Consider the following 24,062-nt stretch of genomic DNA (forward strand, 5'->3'; position numbering starts at 1 on the left):
TACATGTTATTAGAGATGTGGCGAAATATTTATTGTGTTAAGCCACCCAAAAGACAACATGAACATGAAGATAAAAGTTAAGGCTGGCGAGAGGCTAAAATATCAAGCTATATATATATATATATATATATATTAATTTGGACCCTTAACACTTGTTTTGTGACTGCACTGATTCTTACATTTGACTCAAAATGGATGGTATCCTGAACCCCAAAAATATCATCTCACTCGAGGATAACACCAAGGTACATGGACAGTATTTTATGGAAATCAAGCCACACAGCGAGCAAGAAGCACCTGTTAGACTTCATTCTGCAGTCAGACCACTGAGGAGCAGGAGGGATTGTCTGACTCTCTCTCCCTGCCATGGTTTAAGGTATTCCCCCTTTTCCACAGGTGCTTTTGGTCTGTAGTCTGTCTATCTGAGCTAAAGCGGCATGTCTTGTGTAGCTGCAGAGGCGGCTGGTGCCTCACACCCACTCTACTCTTCTGACAGCCACAGAGCCCCTTGAGTGGCACTTTAACAAACCGGTCTGAACTTCAGAAGACAGCAATGAAACCTTAACAAAGGGGAAACCTGTCACTGTGTTCCCTCACGCAAACACACACACACACACACACACACACACACACACACACACAGCACACGCACACGCACACACACACGCACACACACACGCACACACACAGAAGGAGAGGAGATCAGAAAGGCAGAGACATAAAGGCAATGGCAGCGTCTCTAACTTCGTCAAACCACATCACACACAACAGAAACTTCATGTTCCAAGACATGGAGGAAGTTATGGTTGCATGAGTTTGTGTATGTGTGTGTATGTGTGTGACTGTGCCCTAATGAGGACATGGTTAAGGGGTTAACTAATTCACTAATTCTTCTATACTATGTGGGTGTGTTCGAGTGAGTGTGAGAAACCAAAAAAAAAAAAGTGAAATAAAAGATAAGAGAGAGAGACAGAGAAAGATAATAGACCCAGAGCGAGAAACAGCCAGGGTGGAGATTTTAAGATTAACAGATGCCCCGGTCGAATTCTCTGAAAAGAAGAAACTCTTCAAAACACCCGATAGTAGCCAAAACCGCAATGAAATAAAATGTATTACCAGCCAGAAGATGCCTGTGCTTCCTGGCCTGTTGACACCAGCAGTAATCAAATGAAAGATAAAATGCAGTAAAGTGCCACAGATCCTGTTGTTAATACAGTAATAATATGTAAAATAAAAAGTTTTTATTTGGACAGAACAGACTGAAGACACACAGTGACACAAATTGGAGCAGAAGGTTTTCAAACAATTCAAATATCTTAAAACCTAATCTGAAATTTCTAATCCTTTGAGAAATATACTTACGCCCTTTCTTTCCAAAAGCTTAGAAAAATTAGAAGATCGATCCCACTCTCATGTCTGTAGGATAAGCAGAGCTAGGGCTAGCAGGTGGTTAGCTCAGCTTAGCATAACATAAAGACTGGAAGAAATGGGAAACAGCTAGACTGTCTACTGTGAAAATATCTTAATAATTTACTACTATATAAGTGGATCTTGTGGCAAGACTGTTTCAATCTTAACTTTTAAAAGTCCACTGTGTAACATATTAGGGGAAAAATAATCGATTCTTCGATGCATCGCGAGTCTCTCTAGAACGATTCCGTCTCGATGCAGATAAGTTAATAATTGGAATTAAAAAAATTAGTTATAATTAGTTTGCGTGCTGCAGAACGCTATAGAAAACTCTCCTTTCTGCCTGCCGGTTCTCTGCCAACACGCATGCGCACCAAACACATGACACATGTGCGAGTTGTTTACATCCAAAGTTTAGTGGCGACTAAATGGCTGCGAGCGACAAACCTATACGGCCTGCACAAGCTTCTTTAAAAGCTGCGATATGGCAGCATTTTGGGTTCTATGAGGTCGACGGGAAGATGGACAACACCTACACTGTTGTAAGCTGTGTAGAAGTCAAATTAAATACTTCGGAAATACAACCAATCTGCGAAACCACATTTCTCGACACCACTCAGAGTTGGGGGGAAAGCGACCCGTTCGTGATGGCAGCCAGAGGACAATTGAGCAGGCAGTGGCCCAGCTGGCACAGGAGGATTTTGTGTTTGAAGTCTTATTCTTATAATTGACTAAGAGCAGCTTTTTCTTTAATGACATAGAAAAGAAAGATTAGAAAGAAAAGTAAAATATATCTTTTTTTTTTTACATACTTCCATATTGTGTTAAAATGCAAGCTGCATTGTTCATAGAAAGTCATATTTGTGCCAAGAAAAGCTTTTTCTCTAATAAAATATAGAGAAGGTAATTCATCTGTTGATTGTCTTTAATGAATATCATAAAAGTAGTAGGAAGTGATTAGCAAACTCTGAGTAGCAAACTCAGATGTATATATATATATATATATATATATATATATTTTAAAATCACGCACGAAAATGTACATTAAAAAATTCGAGATGCATTGATAATCGGTTTAGAATCGGATCGCTGACCTCTGAATCTTAATCGAATCGAATCGTGAGGTGCTGAAAGATTCCCGCCCCTATAACATATAGCAGGATCTATTGGCAGAAATACTTATCGGTAATTGGACTGCACTTATACATCCCAAGGACACTTGCATAGGGAGGAGCTGGGGATCAAACTGCCAACCATCTGATTAGTGGACGACTTGCTCTACCTCCTGAAATACATTTATTTGCTTTCAAATGAGTCAAATGAGAAGATCAACAGCAGTGAAGACAACACTTATTGCCCCTGGTCAAGATATGGTGACAAAACTTTCTAAAAAAACCCAATTTATCATTTTTACTCATTTGTTCAAATTAAGCAATTAAGATACATTGTGTAAGAAATACCCCTTTTTCAGCAGGACCGTTTGAAGGCTGGTTCGGAGCCAGCGCCTACTCTGCAACCAGTTCTTTACATTTTGACAACAGAACCGGTTCACATCAATGTTATGGATGTAACGGCTAGCTAGCTGCCTTGGTCATCTAACATTACCTAAGCAAGCATAGCTACTAACTTCTCAATGTTTCGCTCATAGCGTCAATTTTACCTTTGTATGATCGTAACTTCAATGTTACGATCGAGGTTAGTAATATTGATGTTAGAAACCAGTAGCTATGCTTGCTTGGGTAAACAGCTGGCTAGCTAGCATAACCTTGGTAACAATAGCTAATGCTGAAGACATATACAGTGAGACAATAACATGGCTCTATGGTGGCTGTCTAGTTTGTGGAAAAGCAAACCAGTTCTTTGGTTGAACCAACTCTGAATCAGCAATAGGTTCAGGTTTTAGAGAGTTTTAGAGGTGCTAGTGGTTTCCCCATATAGTGTTTTCTGCTAAGCTAAGCTAATCGCTTTTTGGCTTTATGTCTGTAGATAACGCACAGACATAAAACTGGTAATGATGTTTACATCTCACTCTCAGAAAGAGGTGAATAACCAATCCCTGAATTGGGCCAAAAACATGCCAGTACAAAAAAAGTGCCAGGAGTAATTCAGCACAACCCTAACCTTAAACACAACATAACCCTAACCCTAGTTTTGTATATGGTTGGTTCGATCCCTGGCTCCTCCCACATGTCGAAGTATCCTTAAGCTAGATACTGAACCCCCAATTGCGATGCTGCGTCATCAGTGTGTGAATGTGCATGAATGAGCTAGTTTCTGTTCGATGGACTTTGCCATCACTGAGTGAATGTGTGTGAAAGGGTGAATGTGGCATGTAGTGTAAAATCGCTTTGAGTGGTCGGAAGACTAGAAAGGAGCTATACAAGTACAGGTCCATTTACCATTTACCATATACTGAACGTGGTAGGGGGGTTTGGGGGGGAATGCATCACAGTTGTTATTTTTACATTTGATTGTATACTCCTTGGAAAAAATACTGAGGTCTAGACCATGTCGACCTCAATAGGGGGGAATGGCCAAGCTCACCAGAGGTGGCAAGTAAGGGTACTCATGTGGACAAAAATCAGAAGTGTTGTTACTCAGTACTGGTGAGTACCAGCCCATTTCAGGCACTGTGAATAGTCATATTTCCCAGAATTTAACTAGTGAGGACTGGAAAATGTGCTGTGGGGACATCTGTTCCTGAAAACTATTAAAATCCACATATACACTCAAACAAAACACTAAATCCTCACATGGCCTGTCTGGTGTTGTCTGCACTTCGCCCTGACTTGAACTCTTTGGAATGTAGAACACGATGGTGCCTCTCCCTCCCTACATCAGTTTACGCTCTTGTAGCGCTATGAAGGAGCCGGGCCTCTGAGCCGACACAGCACATCGCATCAGACACGCCTTATTGACCTCCATCCACACCTCCCCTCCTCTCTTACCCTTACCCTTCCATTCATCTTAATTACTGATCTTTTCTCACTCCTTATCATTTCATTTCGATAGTCGTCTCTCCTATACCTCTTCCCGTGTTCCATCCCACTCCCTCCCCTTTCTGTCAGTCTGTCTATCTGATATTAAGCAGGTGATTGATCCGAGACGTAAATCAGACGCATTAATGTGATAGGATTAGCAGGAGAGGCTGCTGACAGCCCTACAAGTGACTTTCCCTTGACTGTATTAACCCTGGCTGCTCAGATCGTTAGAACACCCTTCTAGCCCAGCGGAATTGCTCTTGCATGTTGTTTTAAGTGTGTTCAGAGGCACTTCAATTTAAGAACTACATTAAAATGGCAAAAAACAAAAACACTGTGACCATGTTTATCTGTTTGTCACATTTATAGCTCCTTGGGTTAAGCAACAGAAGCTAAAAAAGCCTGCCTTTGACTCATACCTATGTCTTTCTCTTTAGATTGAAGGAAGAATAAGTTAGAGCATCTAAAAAGGTTACAAGGCCTGCAGTGTCTGAAGTGGCCTTCTGCAACCCGCCTGAGAGGTACACCAGACATTGGGGTCTGAGTTGTGCATGTGTTTTGACTCACCATGAAATGCGGCTGGGTCAGTATCCGTCTGAGTTCTTTAGCTTCGTGGTTCTCTGGGTAGCAGGAGATTTCTTCCAGAACCTGAAGACGCAGAGAAAAAGTTTTTTAAGCCACAGTAGTGTTCTTTGCATCCAAATCGCACCTTCCTGCACCTCGGACGATGTATGGAGAGCGACCCGACAACCTCACAGCCCCCCCTCAAACTTTCCCTGACGCCGCCCCCTACATCTCCGCAGCCAATGTAAGACCAACTCTGGACACCAATCAGCGAGTGGAGGAACCTGGTCAAGGCTCTGCCCCTCCTCATGCCCTTTTGACATAACTTGGTTTGATGTCAGCTCCAGTTATGTTGCGCCTGACTGGTGAATGTGGCATTGTAGAGGTGAGGCCTCTGACGGGGTGTGAGTACTACTGAAACCTGCATTATGGAGTTATGAAGCACTCTCGTCTTTAAGTACGCTTACACTCACTGACATATCAAAAGCATATGTTACAATCTCAAGCTCGTACTGCTGACAAGACAATGTCCGTTTTATTCTCAAGAATCCATAATTCCAGTGTGCATCTCCCTGCCTTACATACATGATGGTACTGAATTGAAATCGTCCAATCTAACCTGGGAATTTGGCTTGACGGAAGTCTAACCTCTGAACAGCATGTGGAGCAGCTGGCACAGAAACTAATGAAGCATGTTTGTGTCAGGACAGGAGGAGGACTGTAGAGTCAACTATCATGTCTGTGCTCAGCTTTGGAGATATCCTTTATTCTCACACTGCTCGCTCAAACTTAAAACAACTTGATGCAGATTTTCACTGTGCTTGGCAAAAGCTGCTTCAGTATATCACAACTGCTCACCAGAGCAGATCTGCTCTTGTTCCCCCTCCTTCCACTTCTTTGCACCATATAAATGGAATGATTCATAAATTACAGAGGACTTTGAAACATTAATGTCCCATCCCACTGGCCCATTTTGATCTTTCCACCTCGAATCTACTGTTGTTGCTGTGCGTCTGTCTGTCTGTCTGTCTGTCTGTCTGTATCTCTCTCTCTCTCTCCTCTCTCTCTCTCTCTCTCTCACCCCAACTGGTCGAGACAGACGACCACCCACCTAGAGCCGAAGGATCTGTCCTAGGTTTCTGCCTTCTAACAGGCAGTTTTTCCTTGCCCTTGTCGCCAAGTGCTTGCTCATGGTGGTACTGTTGGGTCTCTGTAAATAATGTTATAAGGAGTTCGGTCTCTATTTGAAAAGTGTCCTGAGATAACTTCTGTTATGAATTGGCGCTATACAAATAAAATTGAATTGAACTGAATTGAATTGAATCCATTTAGTGATGTCAGTGATTGTCTATGATGCTGGATGTCCTTTCGTTAGTTACTCAGGTCTACTTTGCAAAAGAGATATTGATCTCAATGAGACTACCTAATTTAATAGTTTATATACTATAGGGATGATAAGATTTACCACATCCACAACAATTTAGCACCAGTGTGTAGGATTTGGTGGCAACTAGTGGTATAGTTGCAGATAGCAACTCACTCGATTCAAACTCTTCCAAGGGCAGGGGAGAAACTACGGTATCCACGAAATGCACGAAAATCAATAACAGCCCCATCTAGAGCCAGTGTTTGGTTTGTCCCTTCTTGATTATTGTAGAAACATGGTGGTCCAACATGGCAGACTTTTACAAAGATTTTACACAAATGAAAAGATGAATATTATATTCCATTTCTGCCAATTGATCCTCCTAAATGTTACACACTGGACCTTTAATAGGCTGCATTGGATACAATTTGGAATTAACTCAGGATGCATCATCATCACCATTTCTAACATCTGCACTAGTAAAAATCTATCTATACATAATTATTAGTATAGGCCGTATGCCTTCATTATTTAGGAATGTGACCAATAATTTAATATTTAGGTTGATCCCTCCTCTATAAACTGTCTCAACTTGTTAAAAAAGAACCAAAGAAATAAAATCTATCTGTACCATATTAAACTGCATAGCACCATATTCTTTTGCATCACATTGTATCACGTTGTGCTGAATCAAATTCTGTCACATGGCACGGAATCGCAATAGGAAGTAGTATTGCATTCGTATTTTCTTCATGTGTCTTTAACATATGGGATTGTTGACAATGCATCAAGATGCAGCCTCAGGGATAGAGATGCACCTCCCTACAATACACTAGTAGCTGATACACACACAATAGGTCTAATGAATCTTCCCGTTCAAATGTTCTCATTCAAATGTTCTCATTCAAATGTTCTCATTCAAATGTTCAAATGAAGGTGATTGTTCAGTATGGTATGGTGGTAGGCAAGTAGTACAGGACAAAGCAGCCTGTATTTTTTTATACAAAATATCAATGTTACTAAATCTCCAGAAATACTCTATAGAAACGTCTTGCTCTTTTTAGATATCATTATTTTATAAGACTCTCATCTGAGGGTTTTTATTGCCCCCATGTACAACTGGAAAAGTAAATTATTGAACAATAATAGCAAGGAATTCATTGCCAGGTTTTTTGACTGCAGAAAATAGTAAAACATGCTTTAATGAAATGTTAACACTGTTAAATAATGGAATAGCTAAATATAGTGCTTATTCCTAAATAGGGGTATAAGAAAAAAAAAAAAAAAAAAAAAAAAAGCTTACATGCAAAGATCTGTGGCAGTTATTCGATTGTGTTGTTTAAAACCCTGTCCGCTAGAAAGTGGTGTTGTAATTTTTCTACAGCCATTTGACGCTCAGATTGCACAAAAAGTAGTGCAATGATGTTACGAAGGACTGTGATTAACATAAATGCAGATCCCACTGTTCTGACTGCATACAACATGAACTTTTCTTTACACAGATTGTATACATATGATGGCGAGTTCTTTATACTATAACAGTTCTCCTAAAATATTTGATAAAAATGGCACTATATTGTCTTGCATTGTATTGCAATATACTGAAATTGTAATCATATCCTAATACACATCATATCACTAGATTCTTGCCAATACACAGCCCTACCTTAATATATCATAATGAGGGTCAGAGCTCCATCCTGCTTGTATTTGTGATTAGCAGATGTTTTTTTGCTACATTGATCATTTCAGTTCTCCAAAAGGTGAATTATGTAGAACAACTGTATCTATTATACTACACAGGTCTATGGGTTTTATTTTATCCCGGTGTTGGTCCTTAGTTTTTGTAGCTGCAATTAGAGTCACTTATACTCTTTATTGTGTGTATATATGAAATAAATTTAGACGCCAAAAAGTTTGCTTATCTAAACAACAACAAAACAAACAAATGTTATGTTCTGTTGAGAACCAGTAGATTTTCAAAATACAGGAATAGGCAGCATCTCCACAGCAGTGACCTTCATGGATATTATCCTTCACTCGCCCTCAGTCCACTCCAATTCTGCCTTAAGCTCTACTCATTAGTATTGTGAACATGGCAGTGGTGTGTTGAGGTCTTGAGGCTTACATATTCCAGATGTTTCAAAGCGCCACTTGCTTCATCTTGGGAGGAACTCTTAAGTGGAGAAGACACAGGAAGAAGCGTTATACAAGCTGTCGACTGTCCTTTTTAGAGAGCTCACAGGTGACAGTTTAAAGGTCAGTGATGACAGAGGTCTGGGGGAAGTGAAACTCCAGCCCTGCCTTTAATCAATGCCAGCCAACGGGCTGTGAATTAGGGCAGTTTGTGGGATTAGTATCTACAGCCAAAGCAGGTAACCTCTCTCCCAAGATTAGTTCCAACACTGACAGAATTTATTCAGCAAAAAAGTATATTAGTGCGGTCAGGACAAAGCTTTGTGGAAGTTTGAAGCACCTTATCACTGGGCCAGAAAGCCACAAGAGTCCAGTACAGATAGAGGTAAAGCAGAGGAGGAGGCAGAGGAGGAGGAGGAGGAGGAGGAGGACGAGGGGTAGTTCAGGTTCAGGGGGAGTTCATTTGAGGTGAAACTGTGCTGAAGCAGCCCTTGACCAGTATTCCTCAAGTAGCTCAGAATTACCCTTGTTTAAAGTTGGACTGACAATAACAAAATTAGCTGGGTAATGGTCAAACACAGGAAGTACCAAAGTAGCTACATAGTAAACGATTAACTTGCTTTTCTTTATGATTCTAGGATTAAAAATACCCAAACCTACTTAAACTATGTATGAAACACTAATCAGCAAAAATCATCAATGACATCTTTAGTGTTTCAAATTAATAATGAGTATTCAAAATATTCATAAAACTGACTCTAGATTATTTGACATTGGTACAAACCAGCATGAGTTTAATCCACATTCCTATGTAGGACTATAGATACATGTACTTATCTTACAATAGTAATTTACTGCAGGGGATGTTTTGGCATAGTTATTATTCTATTGTCATGATCCAATAGTCTACTATTATTGGCCCTCTGCCTGTATCACTATAATCTGTGAAAAAATCAGTACTCAGAACTCCTAGTGTTCCTGATAGAATACACTGGGTCTGGACAAAAACAACCAATAAGAGAGAAAGAAACCAGGAGAAGCACTAGGAGGAGCCAGAGCAACCAGATTTTTTCACAGATTATCTGTCTCATGCACTACTGTCAGGATATAGTGAAAGTTTCAGTGAGTATGTCAAAAAGTTATTTTATAAAAGTTACCAACTGCAGCTTTAACACAACTATTTCAAATAAACAATATACTCATTTTCTGTACAGTGGACGTCACTTTCCATATGGAAAGCCATCCAGGTCAAAGAGTTTTAATCCAATCATTATCCTTGAAGAAACTTCTTAATTAGTTTAATTAACACCAAACTTTCTATATTCCCACAACTCCCAAAATGCTTGTTCATTTGTTGAATCATTTGCCGTCTGCTGGGAACTCCTGAGAGGGGAAGAATAACCTGAGCTCTCCTAAATCCTGATATGATTACTTTCCTACATAAAAAAGCTGACAAACCCTTTCATTCCTACGTTTGAAACAGGACCAAACATGCATCATTGCTTGAATTTCAAACTGGCCAGGACAAACTTTCTACTCTGAGATGCTTGAAAAGTACAGCGAGGCCCCTGCCTGGTTATGAACAGAGTGTAGTGCGTTTCTAATGCGGAGGTGTCTTAAGGCTTGGCTCACCATACAGTCAGCCAGAAAACTAATAATCCACACACAAGATGAAAAGATTCTGCAACTACGGGACTTAAACGCTGTTTCACTCCCACACAGACAGCATTGCATCTGTTGTGGCTCCATCCACAACTCTTGATCCATCTAGACAGCTTTAAGCAGGAAAATGTGAACCAGACTCTTTAAGCAGACTCGGAACTTCTCGGACACAGTGTACCAGAGCTGTGTTAATTAGCCAGGTCTCTCTGACATTCAACCAAAGCCACATAAAACAGAGCGCAGCTGCCCTAAATGGCTTTCCCTGTCTTAACAGTGCTGGGATTTAAGACGCCTGCCCTCACCCACTCCCTCACCGTTCAGACTTTCTAATTGCTCCCTCAACAAAGCACACAACACAAACATGGTGCGACACAAGGGCATGCAGATACGCTCACAATGCACACCACTGATCCACGTTTCCCTTCACACACTCCCTCTTCTTTCACAGTCCTTGTTAAGCACCCGCTCCAGTCTGCATCCTGCTACAGTACACTGAGAGGTAAAACACATAAACTAACAGAGTGTATATGAATTCATCATAGCCAGGGTCAGACTCTGGAGACCATAAGGCAACTCTCTGTAATAAAGCAAAACCACGCTATTAGAGCACAAATACAGTATTGGGGTGTGTCCACTAATGAGGAAGGTCAAACACGTCAGCCAGAGATCTTTATTAAAACAGCTCTGTGTGAACAGGCCTGTGGGCTGTGGTGTCAGCTGCTCCGACAATGGGCCAGAGTCACAGGGAGTTGGATCATCAGCAAATAATCCTCAGGAGGTCACTGAAGTTTGAGAGGAAGCTCACAGAGGACTCAATAACTGAACATAAATAATTCAATAATTCAATCTCTCTTGAGTCAATATCATTTCTGTGCAGCTGTAAACCAAACTGAGCAGCACAGCGCCTCGAAGCAAAAAGGTCTTTGAGGTTGTTCTGCCTGTGTTTGTGAGGGCTTCCTCCAGGTGCTCTAGTTTCACTCCAACGCCATCAAAGTACTTTCCTTTTCAAGCCACTTTAACTTCAGTACATTTCAGAGGGAAATATTAGAAATTATTATTTAAATAAATGAAATAAAATATTTGTAGGGTCCAGCTTGAATTGAGTTCTTTTACTTTTGATACCCTGTAAATAATGTTATAAGGAGTTCGGTCTAGACCTGCTCTATTTGAAAAGTGTCCTGAGATAACTTCTGTTATGAATTGGCACTATACAAACAAATGTGAATTGAATTGAATTAAATACTTAATGTACATTTTACTGAAAATGAAAAAACAATGCATAGAATCATGTAAACATAATCACTCTCAATCATCACTTATAACGCACTAGAAGTGTGTGGCAGTGTCTGCATCTGCTTGCTTGAAACTGGCCACCTTTTACCCAGTCTATTCTTGCATACGCGCCACCCACCATCCCATAATACCAAGCAGATCTACTGAGAAGGTGCTCGGCTGCAATTTGCCATCCCTCCAGGACCTGTACGCCAACAGGACCCTGAGGCGTGCAGGCAAGATTGTGGCTGACCCCTCCCACCCTGGACACAAACTCTTTGTAACACTTCCCTCTGGTAGGAGGCTGCGGACCATCAGGACCAAAACCTCACACCACAAAAACAGTTTCTTCCCGTCCGCAGCTGGCCTCATTAACAAGGCCCGGATCCCCCACTGACACTGACTCCTAAACCCACCCTGTATATATGCAATACATTTTTACTTACTTTACTTACTTTAGATCTTTCTATCTTAATTTATATTTAAAAAGTACTTTTTTGTGATTTTTATGCACCCTAACCCTAATGCACCAAGACAAATTCCTTGTATGTGTAAACTTACTTGGCAATAAACACGTTTCTGATTCTGAAGTTTCTAAAGCTGGTGGAGTCTGTTCATAGTGAAGACAACGTGGAGCAAATAAAAAAAGCTCCGTAATCTTCTTTTCAGTAACTGATTTTTTGCAATGTGACCTCAGTGTGAACACTGAATATCAGGATTCACTTGACTTTTACGTCACTATAGATCTACGTTCATCATGCAAGTCATTTCAGGGCACTCACCTGTTCACACTGGAATCAAATAAAAAAATAAAATCGAAAGAAAGAATCAAAGAGCTGCTGTAGTGCTATCAATGTGTGAATCTGATGCTGAAATATAAATCAATGACTGCTTGCATAATGTATAATCCAGCTTCAACCTTATTGGACTGTGGACACTGCAAGTCAAAAATCAAAAACCTTTAGGTCAATATTTCAAAAACCGAACCAAACTGATTTTTCCCATCAATTTAAAAATTGGAAAATTTGTGATGTTCTTGTGGTCCCCAAGAAAACTTGCTCAAATGGCATGAATGACCTTTTAAACCTTCAAATAATTGAATTTTTTCTCATGACAGCTCTGAATTACACTGATCCAATATTAACAGTTTTCAGCAAGACGTGACAAATGTCAACAGTCCTAGAGAGAGAACTCTTTCTTTAAATGTTTAAACATTTTCCTTTAAATATTACAATATTTTCTTATAATTTTTTAAAATTAATATTAGCTCTAAGGTTTTAAATTATAGTTGAATTATTCCCACTTTGCTGAGGCCACCCTGGACACACGCTGAGGGCCTCTGGTTGTACCCAAACCCCACACCTAGGACGCTGCTTTAAATGAGCAGAGCAGGTGAGCAGAATGATACACAGCGAGTTAGAGCTTTGGTGAGCAAGAGGCCAGAAGGATTAATACAGCCAGAGCACTGACAGAAGTGTGAGGTTAAGGTGTTCTAGAGAGAGGCCAGCAGTCAGTGAGTCTGTCATCTGTACAGTATATTCAATTCCTTATCACACATCACGTGAAGAGGAACACAACAAACATGGAGTACACATAAGCCTGTTGCTCGGTCACAACCTCAGTCAGCTTCCTCCTTTCCTGTACTGAGATATGATATGTGCTAGGCTAATCTATGTTGAAAAGACAACCACAGATAATAAAAGAAAAAAATGACACACATGTAGTCACATCTTATGTTAGCTAATGTTAGCGAAACGTTAGCTAGCCACCTAATGTTATGCATTCACATGTAGTCCGGCAGACAGTAGACGGCACACTGGAGGTCATATTAGTGGATGAGAGCAGGACGGTACCGGGAGACCGGCAGAGAATATCGGCAACAGTAGGTGTAAAATGTTAAGGAAGGACACAAGAAAAAAAAAACATGGACAATCTGGACAATGAGATGCTAATAATTAATAAATGACATACAATAATATACACACATTCATTTTATTTCATAAACCTTGTCCTCCGCTGTCCTCCGCTGTCCTAGCACTTTGGTAACATTTGCTTTTCAATGTAACTAGCTAGCTAATGATTGATGTTGATGTGGGATAATAAGGATTATTTCATTTTATCTTATGGAAATGAAATAGCATGTTAGCTAGTATTTTGCTAACATTACCTTTCAGATGTAGCTTAGCTAGCATTTAACATTAGCAAGTTAACTTATGATGTGACTATACTAAACTAGAATCAACATAGATTAGCCTAGCACATAGCATATCTAAGTACAGGAAAGGAAAAAGATGACCAAGGTTGGCTCTGTGTTGTTATTGGAGCTCAGAGCAAAAAGGGGCGGGGCTTAGGAAGGGTCAAATGTGCAAAGTTAGAGTATGTGAATGTGGAGGAGAGAAAGAGTGTATGTTTGTGTGTGTTTATTCACCTCTTTGGCCCTCTGAACGGCATCACTGGGGGGGTTCCTGATCTGTGGAGACGACTTGGTGTTGATCTTATCGTAGAGCTGAAACAAAAGATCAAGATGAGTCAGTCAGTCAGTGAAACTGAGCAGAGCAACACAAAAACCTCCACAAAGAGGTCAACATGATCAATGACTCTCCTCAAAGCTGGATATGGCTGCACATCTGAGATTCAATTCAATTCAATTCAATTTTATTTGTATAGCGCCAATTCATAACAGAAGTTATCTCAGGACACTTTTCAAATAGAGCAGGTCTAGACCGAACTCTTTATAACATTATTTACAGAGACCCAACAGTACCACCATGAGCAAGACCTTGGCGACAAGGGCAAGGAAAAACTGCCTGTTAAAAGGCAGAAACCTAGGACAGATCCTCCGGCTCTAGGTGGGTGGTCGTCTGCCTCGACCAGTTGGGGTGAGAGAGAGAGAGAGAGAGAGAGAGAGAGAAAGAAAGAAGACAGAGAGAGAGAGAGACAGAGAGAGAGAGAAAGAAGACAGAGAGAGAGAGAGAGAGAGAGAGAGAGAGACAGACAGACAGAAGACAGAAACAGACAAAGAGACAAACAGACAGACAGGTGCACAGCAACAACAGTATTGGCGATGGCAATCTGGGGACGGCTGTGGTTCAGAGGTAAAGCGGGTCGTTCCTTAATCAGAAGGTTGTGTGTTCGATCCCCAGCTCCTGGTGCCACATGTCGAAGTATCCTTGAGCAAGATACTGAACCCCAAATTGCTCCCGATGCTGTGCATCACTGTGTGAGTGTGTATGAATGTTATTTACTGTTTGATGGGCTTTGCCATCACTGAGTGAATGTGTGTGTACGTAGTGTAAAAGCGCTTTGAGTGGTCGGAAGAGCAGGACCGTGGCAGGAGGCTCCACCAGGATCGATAAGAACCTGATAGATAGATATTGACACATTATTTTTCCTTATTCTTGCTTTTATTAATATTGTAAACCTCTGTAAAATGTAAGGATGGGTTTCATTCAAACATTTGAACATTTTTGAAATGGATATTTACAAAATGTTTTTTTCAACACCTGACTTGGAGATATAAACATGTCTCTACCGACCACTTTTGTCATTTAACAGAAGAAGTCTAAATTCTAAGGTTAGAAAGAATCTAATCCAGGAACATCAGTTTATTTAACCAGTTTTCAGTGTAAGACAGTAATGCTGGAGCCACAAGATGCGCAGTTTATTTATCTTTCTGGGACAAAGCTTTGTCCCTTTTCTCGGCTCTAATTGGTTCTTTTCCTTCAGGCCTGATGGATTCTTGCCTTGTTTCACAGATTATAGACAAAAGGTTATTATTATAAAAGTAACCCACTGCAGTTTAAATAAGTCATCTCTTACTGCAGGAACATATTATATGGTTGAAAGTTTGGTGTTTTAAGTGAAAAAGCAGTTTTTCTTTGATGTGTCCTTAGCTCTGTCTCTCTTTCTTTGATTTAGTTGGTCTTAAGAGCATCAATACCACTTTTTCCTTTTTTTTTAACATGAACTTTTAACAAAAAGGAACTGTTATGATTGAAGGACAACACACACAAGAGCTCTGTTTATAAAAGTCCCAGCTGACTAATAAACTGCACTGACTAGACAGGCTTGTATGGAGCTAGTCAGAGACGAGTGTGGGTGGATTTAAGATATTGTATGTTTGTAGACAAAATGGCCCTGAAACCGTCCCAACAAAGGCATGGGGCTCCAATCAAAGCAGAAGACGCCTCTTTTAAACAAATAATGCAGACTCATCCAAAACAACTATTATCATAGTCAAAAACGATGTTTGAAGAGCAAGTTGTCTGCTGTGTTTTTTTGGTTAACCTGCTGTGGAGTGCACAAGCATGGAGTCTTGCATAATACACACACACACACACACACACACACACACACACACACACACACTCACACACTCACACACTCACACACAGAGTGTCACAAACCGTGCTTTTGTATCAGATAGTTCAGTTCTCTTCTGTTTTTGCAGCAGGGTTAGGGTTAGGGTTAATCTACATACACACATAACAGGCCTTCTAGAAACAAGCCACATATTTTTAAATATAATCACATTTTCTTGTATTGAGCTAATTAATCTGCCAGTGGGGTAAGCCAGTTTTACTTGGCTAGAATTCTTAAAACTAGCATAAAAATCTAACCACTGAAAGACTGTAAGAAGAAGAACCAGAATCATTCTTATTTTTATCGTTCTTATTCAAACAATGAAAAACTAAACAGCTACTTCATTTCCAACACTGGGACAAGACCACTTTCTCTTAAACTGAGAAGTTGTGCCAGTGGTCTTCCTCTTAAAATAAGTAAAATAATCTTGTTCCTCTGCTGGGATATTACTGGTTACTGCTTCAAGAGAGCTCAATACTAGCTGGAATATCTTATTAAGACACAGTTAGAAAAAAAAAAAAAGTTTCCCAGAAACAAGGATTTTTTTACTTTCTTCTTCTTGTACCTTCTTTCTTTTTACAGTCTGTTTATATATGTTGTTGCTGAAAAAAGTGTTTATAGCAGACCAAGCAGCCGCGCTCAAAGGCGAGGCCAAGAGCCTGAGAGAGGTGAGATTTGAATTGCGCACACACTTTTTATAAGTGTGCTGGAACATATTTGCATTGTTGCACTGGGTTGTACACACCAATAGTTATTGTGTGAAGAATGAAAAAAGTGAGACTGAGACAGGTTCAGATTCTGTGTATTTTTCACCTTCGCACCCTTCTAGTATTGCATCGAAGTTTGAAATTCTGGATTCATGACAACCCTGTACTGAGGACAGCTTCAGAGTTTGTGATGTTATGGTGGAAGAGGCTTCATTTTTATTGCCTTTAATCAAACCCATTGTCGCTGTAGCAAGGACATGGGGCGCCAGCTCTACTACATGAGCTACCAGAATGCCCCAGAAGATGGTTGATTTTGACACATCTCTGCTTCTAAATCCAAAAAAGAGGACGCCCACAAAGACGAAACTAAATCGGTAAGAAGGCAAGAAGAAGACTGCAAGAGTACCTGACATCAGCCCAAAACCAGCCACAGCATCCACTGGGTCAAATGCACTGATTCCCATCTAATACTAGAAACCGCCTCTTAACAGAGATAGGGGTTACAATGTCGCCCCCATATACTGTACAACCACCTGTTATTATGTGGCCTGGGCCAGTTCCACTCGCTGCAGAAGCTCATGGGATACGGCAGAAACTGATTTGCATTTCATTGCTGTGTTTTTCGAAATGTACAGCTATATGCATTCAATGTGTTGATGTGAAATAAGGTTTTGGGTGAAAAAGCCCATTCATGTAAAAATTAAAATTAGTTTTCTCTTAGCTAAAAGAAAGTTTTCAAATGTGGTTTGTTTTTTAGACCCCCAGATTAATTAGATAGAAAACATTCACAGCAGCAGCAAAAACAAACAATCAGTTATAAATGGCTACAGGCCGATCCCACTACAATTGATACCTGGCTGGAAATAAGATTCCTCAGATGGAAAGATACTATTAAGACAGAGAAATTATTTAGGCAGTGCAAAATGGGTGGTAAAATAGAAAATATATTTGTTTGAAGATAACAGTAATAATGCATTTAGAATGTACTAGATTTATAATAATAAAACATTTTACCTATAGAGTGCTTTTAATGTTACTCAAAGAAAAAAAATAATTGTACATTTCCATCAATTTCAGCTGCTTGAAACTTGGAAATATTACGCAATCTTTGTTTTTCTTTTTATAAATTATGACCTATCATCTATAGTGGGGAGGTACTGGGGTAGGCTTTGGTTAGTACCAAAGAAAAAGGCTGTCTGACGGTGAGGTCAAATTATTATAGCGTACTAATGATTTTTGATTTTTATGTGGCTAAAATAAGTTCATAACAGTACATTGCTCTGCTTCTGTGCTGGTTGTCCTTTCTGCTTCTCTAAACTGGGGGCGTTTGTAGGTAATGCACTAGCTATGGATCAGTACTTCATATAGCCCCACTTCAAAATACTTGAACTATCCCTTTAAAGTCTAATTTACCTTATTTTTGCTGTATGCTTTGTCATTCCATTAGTGTCATTGGTAACATCTGTGTTTACCCTGCAATTTCATGTTAAAATGGCTGCTGTGAAAAAGGTCTATTGTGGGAGTATATGTGAATGAAAATATGTGTATATTTCTGTTAGGACGAAGATGTCCCATCTCTCCCCATATGTGAAAACTGGACACCTCCAGAACAAAAAACGGTGGTTCTGGGATGAACACATGTCTCGAGCATGCATCTGCATTAACAAACTCTCTCAAAAAGACAAACACCTTAAGGGCAACTTATTAGCTAAGGGGAAGCCTAAGGAGCTTTGGAAACCGAGAAAAAAGAAATAGAAATTCACTTGACTAAAGCGCCTCATTATACATGTCAAATGCCAAAAACAACCACAGGGGGATGCCGGGCTGACTTCAAATTAGCTTGAGGCACCTCTTGACAAAACGCTCTTCCTGCAAAAACATCAGAAAGAAAAACACACTCACCCAGGAGACGGTAAGCGGTTTGTCAGAAAAACACAGCCAACAGCGTGCAAACGAGACACATGTTATCTGAGCCAGACTGCTCCATCCGCTCAGTGTCTACGGGATCTCTGGCTTCCTCTGTGTGTTTCAGCAGTGTGGAGGCTACTTTCCTCCGCACAGACAGTGATGGAGGCTGTGCTCCTTGTGAATGGCACTGAGGCCTGACAATAGGAGCCATTGTTCCTTCACGGTCTGAGGCTGCACTCTTCTGTCTTTTTCTGCGCTCCCCCTTCTCTTGGAGCAGGGCAGGGGTGTGAAACTGAGGCTGAAAAGGAGACATCTGCAGCCCCAGGCTCCCACTGACACCACACACACACCCACCCACCCACACCCACACACAGTTGGCAGATCCTCAAGACTCCTGCAACCCACTTCAACTGAGTTGCCTTTACCAACTGGGAGAGCCTCTAACATAATACAACACACACACACACACACACACACACACACACACACACACACACACACACACACACACACACACACACACACACACACACACACACACACACACACACACACACACACACAAGCTCATTTAATTTTAGGACAGCCAAGAAAGAGAGAAAGATGCTAGCTGCAGTTGCTACTACTGGAAACATAAAACACACCACTTCCTGTTATTAAACGTGATGAAGGCTTTCTGAAGCTTTCATAAAGTGTGTAATTAAATCATTCACTAGTTATTAATAAAATGAATGACTCATAAAGGTGGATATATTCCAGTGTGCTAACATGTGTTAGTGTTTGTGTATGGCACCTACGTCAAGCAGTGTGTGTAGATGCTGGTCCTGGAAAACACTGTGGAGGAAATCTAGATCCTTTTCACTGCAGTCTGTCAAAGCGTGGATCTCCTCTAAACTGTCCAACACCTGAGACACAGCCCCTGCAACACACACATGCACATGGACACACACACACACACACACCAGAACAATGGTCCATTAGTCAATTCAAGGTTCTCTGAAGGCTTTTGTGGTGAGCATGTACCATCGACATATAAAGATGAAAGACGCCTCTCCACTCCTCCCAATGAAGCCAAAATACCTTAAGCTGTTGATGTTAATTGGAGTCTGTGCAGTAGTGATCAGGGTTATCGCGGTATCGAGGTCCCGCCGATACACCCACTCACGTGCAGCGCTCAGCTGTGTGTCATGATTTGAAGCCCCGTTTTTATAGCTTCAAATAACTAATTAAAATGAATGCTTGAACACACATCAGCGCTAAAATATCAAGGATACCTAAAATGGCAGAAACCATCTCTGGGAAATATATATTTGACATATACTTGGAAGTGGTGGGGTTTATGACCTATTCTGCAACCAACCACCAGGGGGCGATCAAGATGTTTTGGATTCATTATTGGGGAGCTGTCATGCTGTCCATCTTCATATATGTCGATAACGTGCACATGCACTCAAAGACTGAAACATTTTCTGCTGTCTAAATTATTAACTATAACTATCATCACAACACACATAGAACCAACGGATACCTACGTTCTGCTGCTAACAGTCCTAGCAGTTGGGAAGCATTAATAGAAACAGACACACAAATAAACACATTGACAGTTTGAAATGAACACAGTTGTTAATATCATTGTTAAAAACAGCAATTGAATAGGGGCGCCCGGTTAGCTCAGTCGGTAGAGCTGGTGACCCATATATGGAGTTGCTGCAACGGCCCGGGTTCGAATCTGACCTACGGCCCCTTGCTGTGTGTCATCCCCCCTCCCCCCCCCCACCCCCCCTGTCACTCCACAGCTGTCTATCAAAAACAAAAGGCCAAAAAAATAACTTAAAAAAAACCAAACAGCAATTGAATCACTAGAGGATAGTACTAATAATAATAATAATAGTACAAATATTGAAGGGGACCGTTTATGCTATTCTTTAGTTTCTGTCATATATGTTAGAAGGTAAATGTATATAAAAGTAATCTCTGTGAGCAAAAAAGCTGAGAATTCACGTTTCCAACTTCCTTTTCTACTTTACGTGAATATCCGACGTTGGCTCGTCTTTATCTAGATTTCAGCTCCAGACAGCACAGCTGAGTGCACCCACAGGGACCCGCTCAGTCTGTCTAAGTTATGGACTACCGCTCCAGATTCAGGACTACCCCTTCAGGTTTCTGTATCCGGAAGAGGTTTTTTTTGATTGTAAGGGAAAGTTATATTTTAGTTTTTTCCTCAGATGTCCTCTGGCTGCTCTGCCTCAACTCTCAGGAATTTACCGAGGTTACTGAGGGATATTTACTTGTAGCTATTAGCTAACTGCTAACTGCTGCTAACAGACTGTGAGCTCAGAAATGTGTCTGCTAGTGTTAGTGTCAGCATACTGGCACTAAAAGCATTAACAACAACAGTGTTTGGATTTCACAGCATATATTAACCTGAATAATAAGAGAAGAACACAAGGCTTTATTTCCTTTTTTTTTTTTGAATGTGCTTTGTATGTGTCCTATACACAGAAAGCAGAACCAGAGAAAGGACATTTGAGGAAGGAAGTGTGTCAGTGATGAAAGGGTGACTAAAGTTAATCTATGAGCATGTGTCTTTGTGTACCTGAGGAGGTAGGGTCATCGGAGAAGTCATGAAGTTCCTCAGGGGGGTCACCATAGAAGGAATTGAACTTGTGACTGGACACTGCAGCCAGAACAGCTCCCTGAAAACACAGCAGCAGCAGGAGCAGCATCCACGTGTGTTAACTATTTATCTCACACACAGTAATGTGTCATGGCAACAAGCCTCAAATGTTGTGAAATATGATAATGTGTGCTGCCAGTTATTATGTGCAAACCTTGAGCTTCCTCCTGGAGTTGAACTTTCTCAGCTGTTCCACAGTCTCTGGCAGGTGGATCTTGTAGGCATACCGGTCCCTCTCCTTGGAATTCCAAGACAGAGAAGAAAATGACTTAACCAAAGGCTTAAAGGGGTACACATGACCATCATTTCACAACACGAGGAGTGCTACTCAACCTGTGAAACTAGGAATGAGCACGAGTACTTTGGACACTTTGGATGTCAGTATTCTTTCAACGTATAGAGTGGTCACAATTTTTTATAGCCAAAATGATGTAATAACGTTTTCAGTCATACATCATAGACCAAACTAGGGACGGGAACTGATAACATTTTATTGATACCAATACCATTATGGATTCTGCTCATCAGCCTGATTCTTTGTAGATTCCGTTAATGATTTCTTTTGAATTTCCTTTCTTTCTTCTTTCTTTTTTATGGAGGTTTTCTACAAAAACCTCCATTGGGCACATATTACCACGTTGTTATACAATATAGTGAAAGTTTCAGCAAATATAACAAAAAGTAATTATTTATAAAAGTTTCCTACTGCAGCTTTAAGAATAACTATATAGTGATGGTCCTGTCTGTTTAGGTCATATTGAAGCATCAGTATTAAACTGAGACTGTTTTATTAGCCGTTAAAAACTAGTAGGTTTAATGCAAATATGGAAATGACTCAGAAGGCCCATCCCTACAGAAACAATTATATCATGTTTTGTGGCTCTGGAGGGAGCTTTGTCAGGTCGAGTCATTTCAGCTTGGGCTCGGAGACTACAAATATATAACAGAAACCCTGTACTGCAAATTACGATGTAGAAAGATTGCATTTGCATTATGGAAAATGTAGGATCCGGTCTTGTAACAGTTTGAACAATACCAGGGACAAAAGTCATCCGCCTCTGCTGTATCAGTTTTGATCATTCGGTTTTTGATCTTTCTCTCTGAAGTCCTCTAACTAAAAGAATACTCCTCCAATTTGGCATTGCACAACCGCAGCTTTGTCAGACTCACAATGGAAAGTCAAAAAAGCATTTAAATTGATAAAGCAGAACGTGAAATATCGTCTTATTGCACTGTTTCCGTGTTGTTGTCATGAAGATGCTGTAGATGTTTTGCCTTGTGGTGACGATGTTGCAATAAGTTTCTGGATATAAAAAGAGCACTGTGGCCAAAGGGTACTGTTGAGAAATTATATTTAAGACTGAAAGAAGAACTGGGGTTTATGTACTGCACATGGTACATGGGTTTCTTTGATATGGCAATGTGAGTATAATGTGTGTGCTGGGGTGCTGCATTCAGATTGTTGTGGTGTATAATTAGAGGCTTCAACTGAATCTTGCAAATAGAAGTTGATTTGTCTAAACTTCAGCTTTCTACAATTATAGCAAAGACAGATCAGGACTTGATACACGAGTAAAGAACTAAAATGTAGCATTCTAAGCAGGGGTGCTCCGAAAATCTGATTATTTGAACGATATCCCAGATGAATTGCTAGTCTCTCAGTCGAATTGTCAAATAGTTGTACCCCTCCATCACCGTCCACAGAAGAAGATACAATAAAAGCTTCTGCTGACAACACACGACAAGCAATAACACCACTGTGCCAGTGCTCATTACGTGATGGCTTTAGGCTGGGCGGTTTTACTATTCTTCTCGTCTCAAAAACATGCTCAAAGTTTCACAAAAGTCAAAACTTTGAATGCACGTCTTAGAGACAACTCATGCTTACCTTTTTCCACAGCAGAAAATACATTCTTTTGATTTTTGAGTGGATTTTTGCATGGTAAACATAGTAAATTACAAAACATTAACTTTTTTTTTTCTTCTTTCTTGCAAAAGGTGGTTACAAAACAAGTGGAGATAAGAATAGGAACGCACAGTTCAAGACTGATTTTTAAAACAGATTATATAAAACAACGCAAACGGCGGTTGGTGGGTATGTAGTAACCAGAGGGTGAAGATGGAGCAGGAAACAGTCCACTAAAGAATAAACAACACAAACATGAACTAATAGTGCTCCTGAATGCTCTGCATTACCTTGAGCCAGGGGTGGTTAAGGGCCTCGTAGACGGTGATTCTCTCAGCAGGGTCCAGCATCAGCATGCGCCTCACCAGATCCTTAGCGCTCTCTGAGATGTGGCCCCACTGTCGGGGATTCATCTGCACACACAGACATAAACACACTTTGTTTATTTACTTATGCATACTTTAAACAAATAAAAACAAGTGGAGATAAGAATAGGAATGCACAGTTAGATGCAACTAAATCCTACACACTAGTACTTAAGGAGCTTTTGTTTAAGACTTCTTCCAAATGCGTATTATTTGAATTTAGCTGTGAATCAGAAAATTAGTTCTTCTACTGTTCAGCTAAATGGAAGACTCGTTAAAATTAAAAGAGCTGTAAAGTATTATAGAAATAACATGGAAATCCAATGAAAGTGTGGGTTGTTCCTTTTAGGGGGGGGGGGGCATATTTGGAAGTGTTTTTGCACTCAACTGCTGTGGAGATTTTCCTGACCTTGTATTTGCCCTTGCAGATGGCTTCAAACAGACGCTCCTTGGTGCCGTAGAAAGGCAGACACCCTGAGAGGAGGATAAAGAGGATGACTCCACAGCCCCACACGTCCACTGGTTTACCGTACGGCTCTCTCTTCACCACCTCCGGGGCCATGAAGTGTGGGGTCCCCACCCGACCTGAAGACAGGAGAGCATAACTTATGGACTCAGGTAATGACTGTACAATTGACATGAATATCTAAAAGGAAGCACATGCAAGCAAAATCACACACACAATTACTTTAATGGGACTATTCATTTCTATTTTTATGGTCTCTGAACTAGAAAAAAAGAAGTGT

General features: G+C 40.5%; 1 protein-coding gene across 16 annotated transcripts in view; it reads right to left on the reverse strand.

Annotated features, from left to right (window-relative positions):
• caska (calcium/calmodulin-dependent serine protein kinase a) overlaps positions 1-24,062 on the reverse strand; it is a 164,783-nt gene that overhangs the window by 30,636 nt on the left and 110,085 nt on the right. For 5 of the 16 annotated variants that reach the window (XM_051403218.1, XM_051403214.1, XM_051403210.1 and 2 more), the window contains exons 7-15: positions 23,726-23,901; positions 23,242-23,364; positions 21,200-21,283; positions 20,965-21,064; positions 19,901-19,918; positions 19,166-19,287; positions 13,820-13,897; positions 8,450-8,497; positions 4,959-5,039 (exon numbers count right to left, since the gene is read on the reverse strand). In XM_051403218.1, the coding sequence (XP_051259178.1) occupies positions 4,959-5,039; positions 8,450-8,497; positions 13,820-13,897; positions 19,166-19,287; positions 19,901-19,918; positions 20,965-21,064; positions 21,200-21,283; positions 23,242-23,364; positions 23,726-23,901 (830 nt within the window). Of the gene's footprint in view, positions 1-4,958; positions 5,040-8,449; positions 8,498-13,819; positions 13,898-18,362; positions 18,479-19,165; positions 19,288-19,900; positions 19,919-20,964; positions 21,065-21,199; positions 21,284-23,241; positions 23,365-23,725; positions 23,902-24,062 lie in introns of those variants that run through there. The other 11 variants (XM_051403219.1, XM_051403216.1, XM_051403215.1 and 8 more) reach the window with 5 other exon arrangements.

This window comes from Dicentrarchus labrax, unplaced genomic scaffold (assembly GCF_905237075.1).
Source record: "Dicentrarchus labrax unplaced genomic scaffold, dlabrax2021, whole genome shotgun sequence".
Lineage (NCBI taxonomy): Eukaryota > Metazoa > Chordata > Actinopteri > Moronidae > Dicentrarchus > Dicentrarchus labrax.